The 22,073-nt window shown below is 40.3% G+C and overlaps 1 protein-coding gene across 1 annotated transcript; it reads left to right on the forward strand.

Annotated features, from left to right (window-relative positions):
- The first annotated feature begins 549 nt into the window (after positions 1-549).
- slc2a11l (solute carrier family 2 member 11, like) lies at positions 550-21,934 on the forward strand. The gene is made up of 12 exons (XM_017711196.1): positions 550-629; positions 705-803; positions 6,451-6,611; positions 10,001-10,125; positions 10,536-10,665; positions 11,922-12,070; positions 12,599-12,789; positions 13,632-13,742; positions 18,963-19,064; positions 20,694-20,769; positions 20,889-21,016; positions 21,631-21,934. The coding sequence occupies exons 1-12, from the start codon at positions 606-608 to the stop codon at positions 21,847-21,849; spliced, it is 1,515 nt and encodes a 504-aa protein (XP_017566685.1). The 5' UTR covers positions 550-605; the 3' UTR covers positions 21,850-21,934.
- The last annotated feature ends 139 nt before the right edge of the window (positions 21,935-22,073 follow it).

Genomic DNA, 22,073 nt, shown 5'->3' on the forward strand with positions numbered 1-22,073 from the left:
TAGACTCTTGTCCTGCTCTGATCATCATTCTGGAAACATTGTTTCTTTGTTTCTGTCTTCTTTTCTTTCTGATCTGTGTATTGGTTTCTTTTATGTTTCTTTGTCTTTATTAACTTGCTTGCTTGACTTTAACTTTTTGTCTTTATTTGATTAATTTCTTTCATTCCTTTCTGTCTATATTTCCCTTAACTTATCTTTCTTAACTTTCTTTGTCTTTATTAACTTTTCTAACTTACTTTCTGTCTTTATTAACTTCTTTTTCTTTGTTTGTTTCTTTCAGGCTTTCTGTCTCTTGAATTTCTGGATTTCTACTCATTGAATGAGCATATTTTTATGAACGTAATTTTACATTTGTCTGGTTTTATATTGTTAAAAGCAGTGATTTTTACCTTTTGAATGGTAGTTCATGTATTTTCTTTGTAATTATGCAGCAGGATGCAGTCATGCAAACTTTGACTTGCCTATTTTCTCACCCAAAGTTCAACCGTCTGGAGAAGTTATATTTCAACGTAGCTGGTTAAAAATTCAGAGGCTTGCTGTGTCATAATCATCTGGCTGCTTGTGAGCAAAACAAGCCCACAGGACAGAGAGGACTGAGAGGAGTCATGGCGCATGCCTTAACGTTACTGGTAAGTTATCAGCACTATTAGCCTAATATGGCAGTATTCAATCAGTGATCTAAAGAGTTTTGTTTCTGTCTCCAGCTGGAGAGCCCTGTGCTCGTTGCTGTCGTTTTAATCACAGGAATTGGGGGAACATTTCAATATGGCTTTCACATCTCTGTCCTCACCTCACCGTCTGTAGTGAGTATTGGTGTTTTTTCTAGATTTTAGATTTAAGATGTAGAAAATATTGTCCATTGTGAAGCATCTTAAATATTTGTAATCTGATATTTCACAGTATAATTATTATCTGTTAAAGCTGTTTAGTTAAATATTAATAAATAGTTCAGTTTAAGAAGTGGACTAAAAACGCTCTGCCACATTAAGATAAATTAAGATAAAATTACACATGAGAAGTTTACTTTATGTAAATAAGACAAGTGTAAAGTTGTCTAGAATTTTGTAAGTTAACATGTATAATGTTTCTGTCTACCTATATACAGTACAGAACAAAAGTTTGGACACACCTTCTCATTCAAAGAGTTTTCTTTATTTTCATGACTATGAAAATTGTAGATTCACACTGAAGGCATCAAAACTATTAAATAACATGTGGAATTATATACTTAACAAAAAAGTGTGAAACAACTGAAAATATGTCTTATATTCTAGGTGCTTCAAAGTAGCCACCTTTTGCTTTGATTACTGCTTCGCACACTCTTGGCATTCTCTTGATGAGCTTCAAGGTCGTCACCTGAAATGGTTTTCACTTCACAGGTGTGCCCTGTCAGGTTTAATAAGTGGGATTTCTTGCCTTATAAATGGGGATGGGACCATCAGTTGTGTTGTGCAGAAGTCAGGTGGATACACAGCTGATAGTCCTACTGAATAGACTGTTCGAATTTGTATTATGGCAAGAAAAAAAGCAGCTAAGTAAAGAAAAATGAGTGGCCATCGTTACTTTAAGAAATGAAGGTCAGTCAGTCCAAAAAATTGGGAAAACTTTGAAAGTGTCCCCAAGTGCAGTTGCAAAAACCATCAAGTGCTACAAAGAAACTGGCTCACATGAGGACCGCCCCAGGAAAGGAAGACCAAGAGTCACCTCTGCTGCGGAGGATAAGTTCATCCAAGTCACCAGCTTCAGAAACCGCAGGTTAACAGCAGCTCAGATTAGAGACCAGGTCAATGCCACACAGAGTTCTAGCAGCAGACACATCTCTAGAACAACTGTTAAGAGGAGACTGTGTGCATCAGGCCTTCATGGTAAAACAGCTGCTAGGAAACCACTGCTAAGGACAGGCAACAAGCAGAAGGGACTTGTTTAGGCTAAAGAACACAAGGAATGGACATTAGACCAGTAGAAATCTGTGCTTTGGTCTGATGAGTCCAAATTTAAGATCTTTGGTTCCAACCACTGTGTCTTTGTGCGACGCAGAAAAGGTGAACGGATGGACTCTACATGCCTGGTTCCCACCGTGAAGCATGGAGGAGGAGGTGTGATGGTGTGGGGGTGCTTTGCTGGTGACACTGTTGGGGATTTATTCAAAATTGAAGGCATACTGAACCAGCATGGCTACCATAGCATCTTGTAGCGGCATGCTATTCCATCCGGTTGGCGTTTAGTTGGATCATCATTTATTTTTCAACAGGACAATGACCCCAAACACACATCCAGGCTGTGTAAAGGCTATTTGACCAATTTTGACCAGGAGAGTGATGGGGTGCTGCGCCAGATGACCTGGCCTCTTTGGCTACTTTGAAGAACCTAGAATATAAGACATATTTTCAGTTGTTTCACACTATATATATATATATATATGGCTCCATTTTGGAATGTGGTGGTGACTTAGAAATATGATGAACTTTGTAACCCCAGACAAAATCATAGAGTCTAAACTTTTAAAAAATGATAATGACAAAAAGATAGAAAGATTCTGAAAAAGGTAAAGAAATCTGGGAAGGGAAAACAGTTATATAGCGCTGACACGGGCAATTAGTGACAATATTAACTTATTTAATAATTCACCAAACTTGAGTCTTAATGTATGCTTGGGATTTTTAGGAATGGTCAGTCCAAGATATGTGAAGCAGTCGTGAACTATTTTAAATGGTAGTGTTTTAATAAATTCTGGATCTAGGTGTTTTGTAAGAGAAATAAATAAGCTTTTACTCCAGTTGATAGTGGAGCCAAAATGTTTAATCAGGTCCAAAAGTGGAGGTAGGGAGGAAGCAGGTTCTCCTATACACAAAAGCAGATCAGCTGCATACAATGACAGTTTGCACTTAATATTTGCAACTGTGATGCCCTTGATGTCATGATGGCTCCTAACACTAATGGCAAGTGGTTCCAGTGCCAGGTTGAACAAGAGGGGACTCACACAGCAACCTTGCCTAGTTCCATGTTGGAGTGGAAAATAATCAGATTTATCAGAATTAGTGAGCACTTCTGATTTGGGAGGGACGTACAACATCTCTGTTAGTGAAAGAAATTGACAACTAAAACCAAAATCTCTTAATACTGAATGCATGTATCTCCACTCTATTTGATCAAATGCCTTTTTGGCATCTAAGGAGATCAAAGAAGGCACAGAATCTCTACTGTGTGTACTGTACATGACGTTGAGTAATGTGTGTATGTTGAAGAAAGAAAACCTGCCAGATCCAGTCTTGTCCGAATGAATAAGTAAAGGAATGTGTCTGCCCAACCTACTAGTAATAGCCTTAGAAATGATCTTTTGAGAACAATTCAATAGACTATTATTATTCTATAACTTGAAGGATCCAGTTCGTCTTTGTTTTTTTTTTGTTTTTTTTTAACAATAGACATATATTAGCTTCATACAAGGAAGGAGGGAACAACTTAATGTCTATGGAGTGGGTAATCATTCTGAGAAGTAGAGGTGTGATAGTGTCTTTAAAAGCTTTGTAAAATTCAGTGCCAAATCCGTCTGGACCGCAAGCCTTACCATTTGAAAATGAGCTTATCGCCACCAGAATTTCTTGTTTTGAAAACTCTGCATCTAATTCCTCCCTAGCCTCATCACTCAATGTAGGAAATTCAACAGAGTCAAGAAAAGTCTGGGATGTGGCACCTGGTTGAATAAAGATTTAAATAATTTTTTTTAAACAGTTGTTGATGTCCATTTGATTAGTTCATGTATTTTCACAATCAGACCTTATTTTATAAATTGCCCTGCTTGCCCGCCCTTTAGTTGTCTGGCTAATTCACTGCTCAAAAAAATAAAGGGAACACTCAAATAACACATCCTAGATCTGAATGAATGAAATATTCTCATTGAATACTTTGTTCTGTACAAATTTGAATGTGCTGACAACAAAATCACACAAAAATCATCAATGGAAATCAAATTTATTAACCAATGGAGGCCTGGATTTGGAGTCACACACAAAATTAAAGTGGAAAAACACACTGCAGGCTGATCCAACTTTGATGTAATGTCCTTAAAACAAGTCAAAATGAGGTTCAGTATTGTGTGTGTGGCCTCCATGTGCCTGTATGACCTCCCTACAACGCCTGGGCATGCTCCTGATGAGGTGGCGGATGGTCTCCTGAGGGATCTCCTCCCAGACCTGGACAAAAGCATCCGCCAACTCCTGGACAGTCTGTGGTGCAATGTGGCGTTGGTGGATGGAGCGAGACATGATGTCCCAGATGTGCTCAATCAGATTCAGGTCTGGGGAACGGGCGGGCCAGTCCATAGCTTCAATGCCTTCATCTTGCAGGAACTGCTGACACACTCCAGCCACTTGAGGTCTAGCATTGTCCTGCATTAGGAGGAACCCAGGGCCAACCGCACCAGCATATGGTCTCACAAGGGGTCTGAGGATCTCATCTCGGTACCTAATGGCAGTCAGGCTACCTCTGGCGAGCACATGGAGGGCTGTGCGGCCCTCCAAAGAAATGCCATCCCACACCATTACTGACCCACTGCCAAACCGGTCATGCTGAAGGATGTTGCAGGCAGCAGATCGCTCCACGTCTCCTGGTGTACTGGCCTGTCTCCTGGTAGCGCCTCCAGCCTCTGGACGCTACGCTGACACACACAGCAAACCTTCTTGCCACAGCTCGCATTGATGTGCCATCCTGGATGAGCTGCACTACCTGAGCCACTTGTGTGGGTTGTAGAGTCCGTCTCATGCTACCACGAGTGTGAAAGCACCACCAACATTCAAAAGTGACCAAAACATCAGCCAGAAAGCAGAAAAGTACTGAGAAGTGGTCTGTGGTCCCCACCTGCAGAACCACTGCTTTATTGAGTGTGTCTTGCTAATTGCCAATAATTTCCACCTGTTGTCTATTCCATTTGCACAACAGCTGTGAAATTGATTGTCAATCAGTGTTGCTTTCTAAGTGGACAGTTTGATTTCACAGAAGTTTGATTTACTTGGAGTTATATTGTGTTGTTTACGTGTTCCCTTTATTTTTTTGAGCAGTGTAGTTTATTGGGCTTTTCTGCTAACTCAAAGTGCTTCTGTTTGGAAACTTTCTTATTAAACTCAATCTGTTCACTCGTAATGTTGTTATATTCATACTTTAATTTCAGAATGCAATCAAGATATTTTTGTAGAAGAGACTCCTTATATTTCACCTCAAGTGCACAGAGCTGAGCTTCAATTTCTGACAGACGTGCAAACCTATCCCTTTTCCTGGAAGATTCGTAGGGAATAATTCTTCCCGTCATTACAACCAAAAAAGACTCTGAAACTGCACTATTATCATTAGTTTCTAAGAATTCTTCGATACATGCTGATAAGTAGGCCCGGAACCCCTCTTCCTGCAAAAGCAGGGGGTTTTAGGTACTGATATATTAATCAGCGTAGTGACTGGACCATGGTCAGAGATGAAAATATTATGGTATTTTATAAATACAACACTGGAAAGTAATTTCGAATCAATAAGAAAATCTTCGAATCAATAAGAAAATCTTTTCTAGTATATGATTTGTGAACATTACAGAAAAAGGAATAATATCACTCTGTTGGGTGCTGTATTCTCCAAATATCAATCAAGTTTAAAGACCTCATTAAATTATTTAGAGCTCCCACAGAGTTGATTGCAGGAGGCAGATTTGTAGACAGATGATCCAGATAAGGGTCTAAATAGCAATTAAAATCACCTCCAACAATTATATTGGTGGAACTGGAATCAGGGAGTATATCAAATACTCTGCGAAAGAAATTTGGGTCATCAATATTGGGAGCATAAATATTTAAACAAGTAATCGGATATGTATTAATTAACCCATTAACTAATATATATCTCCCACCAGGATCTATGACAACTGAGGTTACCTGAAACTGAATAGATTTCGAAAAAGGCCACACCTCATGCCTTGGAAGAAAAGGTAGACTGAAAAAACATGTGGTATCCAATTTGCACGCAGTTGCCTTTGCTCAGTAGGCTTTATGTGAGCTTCCTGTAAAAATATCACGTCTGCCGACAAAGATTAGAAAAATGTGCAAAGATTCTACCTCGTTTTATTTGGTGTCCCATACCCTTAACATTCCAGCTGACAAACGTGACACTCCCATTTTAGGGCTTAACTTTATCCAAACAGGCAACTAAATGATAATTGAAAAACAACGCTGTACAACGTAACAACAAACAAGCCAATAAATTCCCACATACTCACAGAGATGGCAGGATGAGTCAGCAATACCATCCTAACCTACTTTAGATTGAGATCATAATGCTCTGTGCTCTAAATGGAAAATGTTTAACAAGGACTTTTACTTTTTAAACTCTGATTTAATTCCATTATATATAAAGCACTGTAGGATGTTAAAAAAAGGGTGCTGGTCTAATCAGAATACTGTTTTTTTTCAGTATATAAAACAGTTGATGAATGCGACGTGTGTCCAGCGCTATGGTCACTATCTGGAGGCCTGGGAACTGTCCCTCATCTGGTCCTTCACCGTCTCCATGTACAGCATTGGAGGCCTGCTTGGCTGTTTGGTGGCTGGACGTCTGGCTGCTGCTTATGGGAGGTAAGTATCGTTGGTGCTTAAAGAACACTGAGTGGCTGCGTTATTTTGGGAAATTTGCTCACCCTTAAAGAGAATGTATAATAAACATTATCATCATCAACAAAGGATCCAGCAATCAAGAAATATGACACCTAGCAGTGACACTGATGTGTGTCAAAACCCCAGCAACACCGCTGTATCTGAGACACTTGTACCAGCATCACATGCACTAGCAGTTCAGCATCACTGCAATGCCGAGGATTATCCATCATTCACATTATTTCTGGACAACTCCACTATATGGGTGTACAGTTACAGAGTTAGAGTCTAATAAAGTGGTCAGTCAGTGGAAGTACAGTGTGAGTGTTTCTAATGAAGTGACCAATTAGTGGAAGTACTAGGTGGGTGTTTCTAATCAAAAAAAGGCCAGTGAGTGGAAGTACAAAGTGGGTGTTTCTAAGGAAGTGGTCAGTGAGAGTGTAGCTGTAGATATGTTTCTTAGGTATGAGATGTATCACTTAGTTGATACAGTATCCTTACACATCCCGAGACGTTTGAATCAACGTAGAAACAGAATTCTGTAATCAGTCCTGTAAATGAGAATGCTGATCATATTTCTTAGAGCAGTCATGCATGCAGGAGGTATAGCCGTAGTACACTGTCAACCTTAGATAGGGATATAGGAATCAAACCATTTACATTTTTGATGATTCCAGTAAATGAGTATCATTAAGTATTTATATACATCAAAATGTACAGATCTCTCCAGAGTCCGTTTCATTGTTTTTGAGATGTTGTGAGGGCTATTTCCAAATATATCCACTTATTCAGCTTACAGCAGTTTACCTCCACCATACTGAAGTTATAAGGAGTGTTTCAGCTTAGAGACTTAGGCACAATGCAGGACAGCCAATCTCAATAGAGCTCATTTACATATCAGTTGTACAATTCCCAATTCCAATGAAGTTGCGGCAGTAAACTGATTTAAACCATATATTATACAAAACTAGAAAACACCACTGGGGATCTACAACTCCAATTCCAATGAAGTTGGGACGTGTAAAACATAAATAAAAACAGAATATGAAGATTTGCAAATCCTTTTCAACCTATATTCAATTGAATACACTACAAAGACAATATCCATTTGAACATTAAATATAAACTTTATTGCTTTTTGCAAATATTCCCTCATTTTGAATGTGATGCCTGCAACATGTTCCAAGGAAGTTGGGACAGGGGCAACAAAAGACTGGGAAAGTTAAGGAATGCTCAAAAAACACCTGTTTGGAACATTCCACAGGTGAACATGTTAATTGGAAACAGGTGAGTGTCATGATTGGGTATAAAGGGAGCATCCCTGAAAGGCTCAGTCGTTCACAAGCAAGGATGGGGCGAGGTTCACAAAGTGGAAAACTGTCCTGTGGTCTGACGAGTCCACATTTCAGATTGTTTTTGGAAATCATGGACGTTGTGTCCTCCGGGCCAAAGAGGAAAAGGACTGTCCAGATTGTTATCAGCACAAAATTCAAAAGCCAGCATCTCTGATGGTGTGGGGGTGTGTTAGCGCCTGGGTAACTTGCACATTTGTGAAGGCACTGAAAGGTACATACAAATTTAAAATGAGTGAATATTTGCAAAAAACAAAGTTTATCCATTTGAACAATAAATATCTTGTCTTTGTAGTGTATTCAGTTGAATATAGGTTGAAAAGGAATCATTGGAATTGGGGTTGTAAAAGCAGAGTAACAAAAACAGCCTGTTTAGTAATTAAGGGACAAAGACAGGTTGTAAAAAAGGCTATGGATAAATGACTTATGACTATTTTTGGTACATATAACTTCACAAATGAAAATACAAGGAAAATGTACACACCTAAAAAAGGTGGTTAATCAAGGGTGCTTTAAAAAAAAGGTTCTATAAAGAACCATAAACACTCAAAGAACACTTTGTATGATTAACGGGTTCTTTGCATTGTGAAAGGGTTCTATAGATTGATGGATAATCTTGAGTAGATTAAAAGGGTTTTATATAGCACATCATAACAATTAAAGAACTATTTTTGATGCTTTATAGAATAATTTTGAAAAAGGCTCTAGAAGATATATAACCATATACAGCACATTCTCCATCAATGTGAAGAACCCTTTCACGATGTAACCAACCCTTTAATCATGTGAATGGTTCTTTGACTGTTCATGGTTCTATTTAGAACAGTTTTCTTTACTAAAGAGCCATCTTTTTTTTTAAAGGTATAGGCTATGGGCCATTTACTGTCTTTTTTTCACTCTGGCAGGTCACTCTGGCAGTAAAGAGCTCTATTATTAAAGTTGTTCTGCAATGCGTATGCCAGGACAAGACATTTACATAGTGGCCTGAAAGGGATGAGGAGAAATATGGCACAAATACATGATCATGATAGTTCACAGTACACAATGTGTCATAATATTAAGTATTTCTATACTATGACTGCAGATTGATATTGGGCAGTTAAGTCCATTTTTATTGCTCTGCCTGTTGTTTAAAATACTTAATTATCAAAAATAATCCTTTGATTACTTGGTTTCAGTGTATTTTAGTGTATAAGTAATTAGTACTTAGGAGACACAGGCATGTTTAGAGGAGGGGGCCTTTCGACAGCAATGTTTATTTAGGTCAGCTGGACCTGAGTGAATATCATATCTGTCAGTAAGAGCCTCACTGAGAGATGATGATGGGGGCAATGATTAAGTTAATGCTGTTAATGTGTGAATCTCTTGCACTGGAATTACAATTTGCTGCATTTCACTTGTTTCTATTGGACGTTGCCACACTGCTGGGAAGGTGTGGATCAAACAGTAATTTAGTACAGAAGCTACTGGTAGCAGTATATACTGATAGCAGCCCACTGTAGTTTAGAAATTTCAAATCACATTACATAAAAAACCATTATATGGTAGGTGGTGTAAATGGTGTTTCTTTTATTTGTCACTTATTTGTGGAAAAAGATCTTATAAAATGGTAACATGTTGTAATTATTTGTTTAATTATTCATTTATCCTTTTGAAAAATTGTGTGTAGTAGGATGTTCATTTTATTATAATTTAATTTTGTGTATTCATTTCATTATGATTTCATTCTGGATATTCGTTTTATAAGAACCTTACTGTGTACTTCTTCTTTTATGACAGTTCATACTAAACATTTACCTGCGAAAGGTGTAAAATGCTTGAATCATGTTTATGATTAATAATTACATTTGAGAACAGTTAATGAGTGGAGAGTTTTGATCGTATTTGTGTGGTCTGATACAGTAGTTGAATATGACCACTCCGTAAACTGTATCTGTATCTTATTATGTTCACAACAAAGATTCCTGTGGGATGCGACCTTGTATTTGTAATCAGCTCCTCCTGTTCCTCTCTTATTAGGAAGAGATGCCTGGTACTAAACAATGTGCTGGCCATCTGTGGAGCCGTGCTCATGCTGCTGAGTAAAACTGTCCACTCCTTTGAGATGATCATGGCAGCACGTTTCCTTTATGGCATTAATGCAGGTTTGCTGAAAAAAAGGGATCAGACTCTGTAGATATGTATGACATACTATTACATATACTGTGGATACATGTGTGTGTGTGTGTGTGTGTGTGTGTGTGTGTGTGTGTGTGTGTGTGTGTGTGTGTGTATATATATATATATATATATATATATATATATATATATATATATATATATATATATATATATATGTGTGTGTGTGTAATATGCATCGATCGTCCACTTCAGTTGACCCTCTTGCCTCTACACTCCTTGTCCATTTTATCAGCTCCACTGACCATATAGGAGTGTAGAAACAAGGAGGTGGACTTAATGAAGTGGTTGGTGTATTATTGCTGTGTGTGTTTTTGTATGTGTATGTATATATATATGGACGTTGTGTTAAAATGTTTGCATGTGTGCTGTAAAGGTGTAGCTCTTACTGTCCATACAATGTATGTGCTGGAGTGCGCCCCCAAGAAGCTGCGAGGGATTGTGGGTGTTTCCGTTGGCGGCTTTGTCTCAATCGGCAAATTTTCCGGCCAAGTGCTCGGCCTCAGGTGGGTGATCATCAACCAATTTTGAATCCAGTCTTTATATCTACTTAATTAAAAGATGACATACAAAGACCGAAAGTCTGAGATCACACTAAAAAGCTAATCTTGAAATCGTTTTAATTCTGCGCTGCGTCTAGTTCAGCATTCAGACAGAAGCAAAGTTGTGTAATTGACCACATTTTTGTCTTATTCTTCCACTGAAGCTTGTGTTCAGACGATTCTCCGATGGATTTGATGTAATCAGATGCGTCTGTCACTGTTAGCGATCAGTCATGTTAGCCTGAGTCCATGCTGTCATTAAAGCAAAAGGGGGTCACACCACCAAATACTAAGAAATTCTGAAATTCATGTAAACTCCTGCTTCTCCCTCAAATTTTTATGCTGATAATGCAATTTTTCAATGAAAAACTTTATAAAAGCATTTTCACCAGTGCTCTCAGACCGTACAAGAAGAATAAAGTAGTTAAAGGAGTGCTTCAGCAAGTTTTTAACATCTTTCATATCTATTTATAACTCTATCTGCCTCATCTGTACTGCATGATTGATTACAACAGACACATTTTCCTTTACTTAGTAAAACATAGAAACATGCTGACTTGAAACATACTTACAGTAAAAGCCACTGGGCAGGTGCTAATTTCACTGACGAGATGCGTTAAATATGTGACACTGTAGGACTGTGCAGTATGACAATATTCAGTACTTCCAAGAACACTGACCAACTGCATATTTGATTACAAAGAGATCAGAAGAAATCTTGTTTAATTGGATTTAGGACAGCATAGTATGTGAAATTCTGTATAAATATCATTGTATTACACACTGTGTGTAATAACTCAGAAGTTGTTAGGGGGCCACCTGATGGCAACAAGGTCTTAAGCAGCTGCTTATGTTGATTATTAGGTAGAGCTGGCACTAGCCCCTTGGTGTTTCAATGGATGCATTTACTGCTTTCTTTTATTTACCTCAAACCAGCACACTCAAATCTCATTTTGTTTGTGGTAGCATAATGTGACCTTGAAATCTAACAACTGTAGGAAACTGCAGTCATCTTAAATAATCTCAAACAATTGCAATCATCTAAGAACAGTAACAAAAACAGCCTTTTCAGTTTCTAATGGAAAAATGGTCATCATGAATTCTGAATATTTTTGGTATAAAAACCCACACAGATGTCATAAGTGGACCTGTGGGGGAAAGGCTGACCCTTCTGAATGTCATTGTATGACTGAGCTGACTGTATGTATTTGCATTTATAGTGAGGTGATGGGGACAGAAGACCGCTGGCCCTTTTTGCTGGCTTTCAGTGGGTTTATTGGTTTTCTGCAACTGGTCACTCTGCCCTTCCTGCCAGAGTCTCCTCGCTTTCTCCTTCTGGACCGGGGGGACAGACCAGGCTGCGAGAAGGGTGAGGAACTAAATATATCCCTCTGCTTTCCCATTTGAACCTTTACAATTACACTTATTTAAATGGGAGAATTGGGCTACAACTAATGATTATTTCTTAAACACACAGAGTCTATGTAGTCTACAGGAATGAGAAAATTATATTTAAAAGGCTATTTTTGAAAATTAAGTTATCAAAACCTTTATTTAAACAATCCTTTGTTGTTTAAATCAAGTGTGCTGATGATGGAATGTAATAAATGTTTGTGAGAGCTGGGGACATCAAGTTGAAGTCCAGACTCAAACCTGTGTTCATCTAAGAAAGGTCACTAGATGTCAACTACTGTTTTTAAGAAACAAGAAATTCTTACTTCTTACAACTACTAAATATAAAGTGGTTTATATTTAAACAAAAAAATTTAAAACATTATGAACAGTATTCCCTGCGGCTTTAACAAGTAAAATAATGAAAATCAGTTTAAAAAATGGACCTCAGAATAGTTTTTGGAATATGTGTTTTGTGAGTGTGTAAATGAATGTCTGTATGTAGCTCTGCGGCGGCTGCTGGGGGCCAGTGGGGACCTCAGTTCAGAGGTGGAGGAGATGCAGGTGGAGCATGCAGCGCTGCAGGGTGTGAAGAGTCACGGCATTTTGGAGCTGCTGCTGTCCCGATCTGTTCGCTGGCAACTTTTCACCATCATCGTCACCTTCACCACACTGCAGCTGTGTGGCATCAATGCCGTGAGTCTATCTGCTGGGTGATGTATCACCTACACCTGTTTACCAGCACTTATAGCATCAACAGCATAGATACTGTTTTATGTAACAGTTTCAGCACTTTCGATCAAATTCCCTGCTTTAAAGGAGGATTCCACTGTTTTTTTTCTTTCGAAATATCTTCAAAATGAGAGTTAAGGTGTAAACATAGTCATTCAGAGTGGTTTGGTGTGAAACCTTGGTTCTACAGAAACTTAATGAGGCAGAATTATTCACAGTGGTGGTGATAGGAACCAGACATCCACCTCTAAAAGCTCCCTCACAGAATATTATGGCATAAAGTTATTTATGAATTCGCTGCCTGATGTCTAAAAATTGCAAACATGCAGACCCTTGCACATTCCACATTAAAACTTGTGCATCTCTGTAGAGGATGTTAACTTATTTATGCTTAGAAAATCAACAAAATGTAATTTGATTTGCATGTGTGTGTATTTATTACTACTTTGAGGACACATTACTGCACATGAGCAGTGAAATTTATAATTTATAAATTTATAATAATAACAGTAGCGGAGCTATGAGGCTGATGTAACCTTTACTGAAAATAAAATATATGGCTTTCTGTTTAATTGCATTGCATTAAACTAGTAATTTGGCAATGTACACATTTTCTTCCCCTTTACACAAATGGTGTCAACCATTTGCCGCAAAATGTCTGGTATCTGAACTTTGCTTCTTTAGTTTTGCCACAGAGCTACAAGACTAATAATGTAATGAAGACTTATATTTCATCCATTAGAATGGTGCTAACTGCATGGAAATTTTGTGAGAGACCTGTGAGCCGTGTGTGTATTTTTCTGCAGGTGTACCTGTACTCGTTTGATGTGTTCCGTGCTGCAGGTATCCCGGCCCACAACCTGCGCTATGTGGCTCTGGGGACAGGACTGTGTGAGATATCCACCATTGTCACCTGTGTAAGACTTCTGTTGATTACACACACAGGGGTCATAACGTACACTATTTTTCCAAAAGTATTTGTCCATTCATCCAAATCATTGAATTCAGGTGTTCCAATCATTTCCATGGCCACAGGTGTATAAAACCAAGCACGAAGGCAGACTGCTTCTACAAACATTTGTGAAAGAATGGGTCGTTCTGAAGAGCTCAGTGAATTCCAGCATGGAACTGTGATAGGACACCACCTGTGCAACAAGTCCAGCCATGAAATTTCCTTGCTACTAAATATTCCACAGTCAACAGTCAGTGGTAGCGATTGAGAGGGACAGCAACTCAGCCACGAAGTGGTAGGCCATGTAAAATGACAGCATGGCAGGCAAGATTTAATCTAAGTAATCTAAATCTAGAAATCCCTGTGTGGATAACAGACTTTCTAAACCTCTATACCCCTAAACTGTTATCAAAAATATACAAATTATTATTAAAAATTAATGATTCAATATCCCTTCCAATTACAAAATGGGAGAGAGATCTTTCCATCATCCCGGATGAAAATTTCTGGACACAGATATGTCTAAATACTTTTAAAATGACTAAAAATCCAAATTTACAACTTATACAATACAAAACTCTCCATAGAATACATTATACAGGGCACAGAATGTTCCAAATGGGCCTCAGAGAAACAAATATATGCACTAACTGCACAGGTAATTATATTGAAAATTATATGCATGCTATATGGTCTTGCATGCCTGTTCAGAGATTTTGGCAGACAATATGTGAAGACTTATCCACATGGTTCCATTGTGATATCCAAGTCTCACCAAAACTGTGCATTTTAGGTGATATAAGTGAATTAAACATAGAAACGAATATATCACATATAGTTCTTATTGCCTTATGCATCGCCAAGAAAACTATCCTCATGAAGTGGAAATCAAAATCAAATTTGGGTGTCTGATGGCTCTTGGACTGGAGATGGGGGCTGACGCTCTGCGGTTTCTGTGTGCAGGCCCTGTTGTTGATGGTGGGGGGCCTGGATGTGTGCGCTCACGGTCTTGGGGTGGGGACCTGGGGACCCGTGGGGGTGGGTGCTGGCCCCGTCCGGGGGGCTGGCCTCCTCTGTGTGGGCCGGGGTGTGGGGTCTGGGGCCTTGGCGCCTGGGGTCGCCCGTCCCCCGTTTGGGCTCCTCCCTGCGCTGGAGGGGTCTGTGCCCCCCTGGGCGCACCGCCGGGTGGTGGGGGGTCTGGGGCGCGCCGGGGTGTCTGTCTGGCATTCCAGGATTCTGGATGCCTCCCGGGAGGAGGGGTGGGGCACTCAAGTAGGGCTGGTTGGTTCTGGACCCAGGACCACTGTGTTTGCGTATATATGGGTGTGTGTGAAGTTTGTGCGGGTGAGTGTGTTTGTGTTGGTATGTATGTGTGTGTGTTTGTGTTGTAATTGTGAGTATGTGTATTGTAATCGTGAGTATGTGTATGTGTGATGATTGTTGTCTCTTGTGTGCGTGTGGGTGTGTATGTTTTGTGCTGTGTCAGCTGTGTGTGCGGGCGCCGGCCTGGAGCGCGGTGGTGTCCTGGGGTCATGGCCGCTTCGGGCCCAGGGCCGGCCTTCCCTGCGCCGCGGCCGGGTGTAGGAAACCGGGGTGCCTAGTGAGCTAGCGCCAGCTGGCTCTCTTCCTTCGAGGGGTAGTTCTCTGCCTCTCGGTCTTTCTTATCCTGACCCTTCCCCTCCTCCCACTCAGTCAAACATCACACTACACATGGGGGTTCTGGGGGAGGGGGGCCCATGCTACAGTGAGTAGGGCCACCTACCTGGCTCTGCTCACTGTGATGCGTGATGTCCCACTCCTCCCCTTTTTTCCCCCCTTACAATGACACATTTCATGACACAGTACAGTACACACAGGGCTTTGGGGGGCAGGTGTCACTCAGTGGATGGTGGGTGGCGCTGCTGATGTGACCTCACTTATCTGCTCACTGCTACCTGCCCCTCAATTTTATTTACACATTAGACATTGAGGGCCTTGGGGGGCAGTGTGGCAGTGTGCTGTTATTCAGTACTACATTGCCTCTGTCCCTCCAATTTTAATTGCACTGTAGCTCACACATATTCTTTTCATTTCACACACATATTGAGTGTGTGTGTGTGGGGGGGGGGTGGGCGGGTCCTCTCACACCCCGGTTTGGTGCACCCTGCCTGGTGGGGAGACCGACCGGTCATTCGGGGCCGGGGTGGCTGCCTCCCTGGGTTACCGCTGACCCGTGTTGGTGTCCGCCCGCCGATACTGTGAGTCCATGTATGTTCCGTGTGTATGCATGAGTGGGTGACTGGTGTGTGCGAGTGTGGGTGTGGGTGTGTGTGGGTGCATGTGAACATGTGTGTGTGGACAGCTGGGCCTGGGTCTATGACTTGCTGAGCCTGGACATCTGTGGTACATGGTGGTGGGCAGGAGTTACCCCTCCCCACCGCTCCCCGCTGCTTGCCGACTCCGCCCCCCCCCCCCCGGGTGCCCTGTGGGTCCCTGGGTGCATGGCTGGACATCTTGGCGTGGTCCCTGCCCTGCTCCCTTGGCGGTTGTGTCCTGAGGGTGGTTTGGGCCTCTCTGGCATTGGGGGGGGGGGGGTCCTGCCGGGGGTCGGCCGGTCTCGGGCGCCTGGGCCCTCGGGGGCCGCATGCTCAGCTCATGCTGGGGATGTTGGCCTGCCGGGGGGGTGGGCTGCTCATTGCCTCTGGCTCTCCGGTCACTTGCCCTTTGTCTGTGGGCGCTCTGTCTGGGGCCTCCATTCTTCGTCCTCTGGGGCGTGCACGCGGTGGCCATCGGAGCATGTGGCCTCAGGTCTCCTGAGTTCCTAATGGGCTGTGGATGGTCCGGGTCCCCCGGGTCCTTCCCTATCTGTCTCTGGACCACGGGGGCATGGTTGCGGCTTCTTGCCCTCATTGCTGAGCACATTCCATGACACATGACACGTGAACGCATATACACACATATACACATTGCTGCAAACAGTAGAATTGTGTGTGGTGGGTGGGTGTATATGTATATATGCATATGTATAGATATGTAAACATGTGTATGTATGTAGCAGCAAATAGTAGAATTATGTCTGGGTGTATGTATGTATATGTATATGTGAATATGTATATGTATGTATATCTGTATAATTGTTTTTTTCCCCTCCCTTTTTTTTTTTTTTTTTAACTTACTTATTTATCTATTTATTTTTATTTAGTTGTCTGTTTATTTACTTATTTTATTTGTTTTTTCTCTTTTTTATTATTATTATTTCAATTTATTTATTTACTTACTTAATTATCATTATTATGATTTATTATTATTATTATTATTATTATTTTTATTATTATTTTTTTCTCTCTCCTCCCTTCTTCTCTTTCTTTCCTGTCCTCTTTTTTATTGCCTGTCAGGCCTGGCCAAACAAATAAAATAAAAACTTTAACAAGAATAGGCTTTAGTAACCTATAGAGCTTTTTCTTGTGAAAACAAATATGTTTGGTACATCAGTACATTCGGATTACCATTCCGATTGCAAAAATGGCCAGACATGACAGGTTAAAAAAAAAAAAAAAATGACAGCATGGGGTCAGCGGATGCTGAGATCGCCAACTTTCTGTGGAGTCGATTGCTACAGATCATCAAGCTTCATGTGGCCTTCAGATTAGCTCAAGAACAGTGCATAGAGAGCATCATGAAATGAGTTTCCAAGACCAAGCAGCTGCATCCAAGCCTTACATCACCAAGCACAATGCAAAGCGTTGAATGCAGTGGTGTAAAGCAGTTCGCCACTGGACTCTAGAGCAGTGGAGACGTGTACTCTGGAGTGACGAATCCCGCTTCTCCATCTGGCAATCCAATGGATGACTTTGGGTTTGGCGGTTGCCAGGAGAGTGGTACTTGTCTGACTGCATTGTGCCAAATGTAAAGTTTGGTGGAGGGAGGTGTTATGATGTGGGCTTGTTTTTCAGGAGTTGGGGTCAGCCCCTTAGTTCCAGAGAAATTTTATGCTCCCAACTTTGTGGGAACAGTTTGGGGATGGCCCTTGTTCTAACATGACTGCACAAAGCCAGTGCACAAAGCAAGGTCCATAAAGACATGGATGAGCGATTTTGGTGTGGAAGAACTTGACTGGCCTGCAAAGAATCCTGACCTCAACCTGATAGAACACCTTTGGGATGAATTAGAGCCGAGATTGTGAGCCAGGCCTTCTCATCAGTGTCTAACCTCACATATGCACTTCTGGAAGAACAGTTGAAAATTCCCATAAACACTCTCCTAAACCTTGTGGAAAGCCTTCCCAGAAGAGTTGAACCTGTTATAGCTGTAGTGGGTTGGAGGATATCATATTAAACCCTATGGATTAAAATATGATCTCACTCAATTTCATATGCATGTGAAGGCAGACGAGTGAATACATTTGGAAATTTAGTGTACCTCTTGTGTTTGTTATTTACATATTTGTTTTTTATATATATATATATATATATATATATATATATATATATATATATATATATATATATATATATATATATATATATATATATGTATGTGTGTGTACACATACATGTAATGTGTGTGTGTGTGTGTGTGTAAAAGAGGGTTCTTTGCGTCATGAAAGGTTCTTCAGACTGATGGAAAATGTGCTGTTGGTGGTTCTATATAGAACCTTTTTATAAGGGGTTCTATATTGCACCCAAAAGCTTGTAATAATTAACAATAGTAGAACCCTTTTTGAGTGCTATATAGAACCCTTTTCAAAAAGGTTCTTTATAGAACCATCTGTAGCAGATTCATGCAAGTTTTCCATCGATCTGAAGAACCCCTTTATGATGCAAAGGGTTCTTTACGTGTTAATGGTCTTAGAATGTAGAATCAGTTTATTTACTAAAGACCCTTCAAGCACCATCTTTTTAAGAGTGTATGTTTTCATTGTTCATTCACTTTCATGCTTTCATTAACCCCGTACAAAGCCTACACACTTAGAAAAGATGGTTCTTCAGGGGTTCTTTAGTAATGAACCCTCTATGTAGAACCATGGGCACTCAGAGACCCCTCTGCATTATTAAAGGGTTCTATAAAGCACGATAAAGGGTTTGATATGAGCTTGTAACAATAGCAGAACCCTTTTTACTGTTGTATGTTGCACAATTACACAAAATTGCACAAAAATGCACAAAACTTTTTCTGATTGTTTATGTTTTCCTGGTTGTATATGTAGGGGATGGTGATTGAGAGCACAGGGAAAAGAGTGCTGTTGATTCGGGGTTATCTGGGGATGGCCGCTACGCTGCTTATCCTGACCCTCACGCTGTACCTGCAGGTCAGTTACTCACTTGCTCCACTACAAGACAGGATGCTTCATGTCAGGTATTAAACCTCGATCGGCCCAATTAGGAGTGATTTCTTTGACCATTTGTGGTCAGACCAGCATTGTTCCTGTTAGCTAAGGCACAGTCATATACAAGAAAAAGCAGAAGGCAAAACCACCTGACGCACCTGATTCAACTCGCCTGCCAATCGTATTGAGCAGTTCATCAGGAACACCTACCTTCTTACCTACATTCTTTTTCTGTTGTGTCAGTCTTACCTTGTCAGCGGTGGTCCTATGGTGGTCCCTTTCCATTGATGGATTGGGGCTGATAAATTGTGCAGCAATAGATAGACAACATTACATTGTTTAAAGGAACTAACAATTTTAATATGGAATTTTTTCTCAAATTTGACTGTCCACATTTTTGTTCCAACCAAGTTTGCAATGCATAAGGTTAGAACAAACAGTCTGGGAGTTACTGATGAGCGCTTTGAGGACCCACTGCTATACTAGACCAAAAAATCTGAAAATTAGCAGTGTACTTAAAAATGTTCACATAAACTGGAGCTCAACAAACGATTAAAAGCTACAGAGAAAACTGGACTCGTAACAACCACCTGGAAGACATGCTAGACACTAAAACTGCCCCCATCAGATAAACAGCACTTAAAGCTTCCACCTTTGAGAGAGAGGAGAAAATCAAGCTGCTTCAGATCTGAAAACAACCACAGATGTTTCTCTCTGTCCTTCCACTGTGAGAAGACAGCTCAATGCTGTGGGTCTGAAAGGATATGTAGCCTCACTGAGAAAAGGAGACACATCAAACAAAGAAGCGATGGACTGACCACCCCGGAGTCCAGACCTCAACATCACTGAACGTGTTTGATTACTTCAGAAAATGATCAACCAACTTTTCAAACTGACTGAACTGTGGAGGTGTGTCTGCAGATTTCTTTGAGAAACTGAAAGTGAGTCCTGAAAAGAATGGAATCTATAATAAAGGTAGGTACAGAGTGACTCACTGAATTCTTAAAAATATTATATCTGGAACTGCAAAATGAAAACATTTAAGTGAAAATGACATAAATGAAGGGCGGTCTCTGATTTTTCTATCATGTATACTCCCATTCATACAGCTTCTGGATACTCCCTCATCCTGTATTGTCCATTTGAACCTTATTAGAAGTGCCTCTTATGTAGAGGGAAGATTCAGTGTTTATTACGTAAATCAGTCCAGGTCTTTCTCTGGTTTAGCTTTGGTTTGCTTTCTTCTCAGTGCCGTGTGTTTTAGTTTACGTCTGTCATGTGCTGTGTGCTTTAGTATTTGTTTTGTCATCTGCTAACCCTGTCTCTAGTCTGTAGCCTCTGATTAGACCCAGGTGTTTCTTGTTTCCCTTCAGTGTGTTTATACCCCTGTATTTGCTCTCTCACTTTGTTTTGAATTGACTGTGTATTGATTGATTGTTGCTATTGCCTGCTTACACTGGTATTAGGTTTTGTTTCTGGTTTAGTTCTGTTTTGTCTCATGGATTTGTGTGTTCTACGAACCTCTGCTAATCTGTTTCGGGACTCTGTTAAACTGCATTTTTAAAACAAATACAGCTCGCACTTGCATCCAGCCTATGTTTGATGTTGCAGGAATACGTTTCATGGATGCCATACTGCAGCATGATGCTCATCTTCATCTTCATCTTTTTCTTCTCCAGTGGACCAGGTTAGTGTACCCTGTCCATTGTTATAGTATTTATACCGTAATAACTATGGTTTAGTAATTACCACAGCTCCCAGTTGTTTGTGCTGTGTGTTTACAATTTCTCTCTCTATCTCTCTCAGGTGGTGTGACAGCGCCCCTCCCTGGTGAGATTTTTACTCAGTCGTATAAAGCAGCAGCGTTTGTTGTGGCTTGTACACTGAACTGGGTGGGGCTATTTTTTGTTGGCATGGTGTTTCCTCTCATCGTGGTGAGTGACTCATACAGTACATTATACATTTACACAGGGGTCTGCAATATGATATGTTATAACTAGATGTGTTGGGTATGGTCAGCACTGAATAATTGCATGGAATCATAAAAAGATACAGATTTAGACCAATTATATAAAGTCTTTAAACATCAACATTTTCTCCTTAAATTGTAATTATAGATATTAACACAATTATAGTTTTTTGTTTTATTGTGTCTACTGTTAATGCAGAAAACTAACATCAATTATTCAGTTACTACTATGAATAAAGTAATCACTTAATTATTCAATAACTACTGTCATTATACCCTACGTACAATGAATTGTTCAGTTTTTATGTTTAATTATTCAGTATCTACGATTAATTATTTAATATCTACTATGACACTGTACTTCTAAGAGTGAGGAGTTGAAGTTCGGACCCCAAACAGACTCTTACAGTGAAAGATTTTACAGTGAAATAACTGCACATTTACAAACTATAGAAAAAGAGACACAGACCTCTAGACATGCTAGCCACAAAAGATAAGTACCCTTAGGTATTTATGTAGGATCCTAATTTGTCTGATCATTCTGAAGCATCTCTCTCTTTTCTGATGATTGTTTTTCAGGAGTACTTGGAATACTTCTGCTTTCTCATCTTCTTCTTCTTCTGCTTTGTCTCGGGTGTGTTTGTGTGGTACGGCGTGCCGGAGACAAGGAACAGGAGCATCATGGAGATCAGCGCCGAGTTTGAGAGAATGCACAACAAAACCAAACCTGCACCAGAGAACAAACTTGACACTCTGTATCTCACTCACTCACAGACAGGACAGGCCACCAAACTGTGATTCCAATGCTGATATGTCACATGCTCATGTAACAGTGTAGCTGTTTTTAGATGCCAGTAAATAAACATCCAGTGGTTGCTCCTTACCCTTGTGGACTGTGTCTCCTTTTGAGCCTTGGTTCCTTTCAGTGGTTCTTCCTCAAGATGTTAACAGGGACCATCATTACCCATCATTAAGCTTTTGTGTACCCAGATTGATCACAGGACTGTCCAATCCAAAGGGGA

The sequence above is a fragment of the Pygocentrus nattereri genome, chromosome 18, assembly GCF_015220715.1.
Source record: "Pygocentrus nattereri isolate fPygNat1 chromosome 18, fPygNat1.pri, whole genome shotgun sequence".
NCBI classification, from domain to species: Eukaryota; Metazoa; Chordata; class Actinopteri; order Characiformes; family Serrasalmidae; genus Pygocentrus; species Pygocentrus nattereri.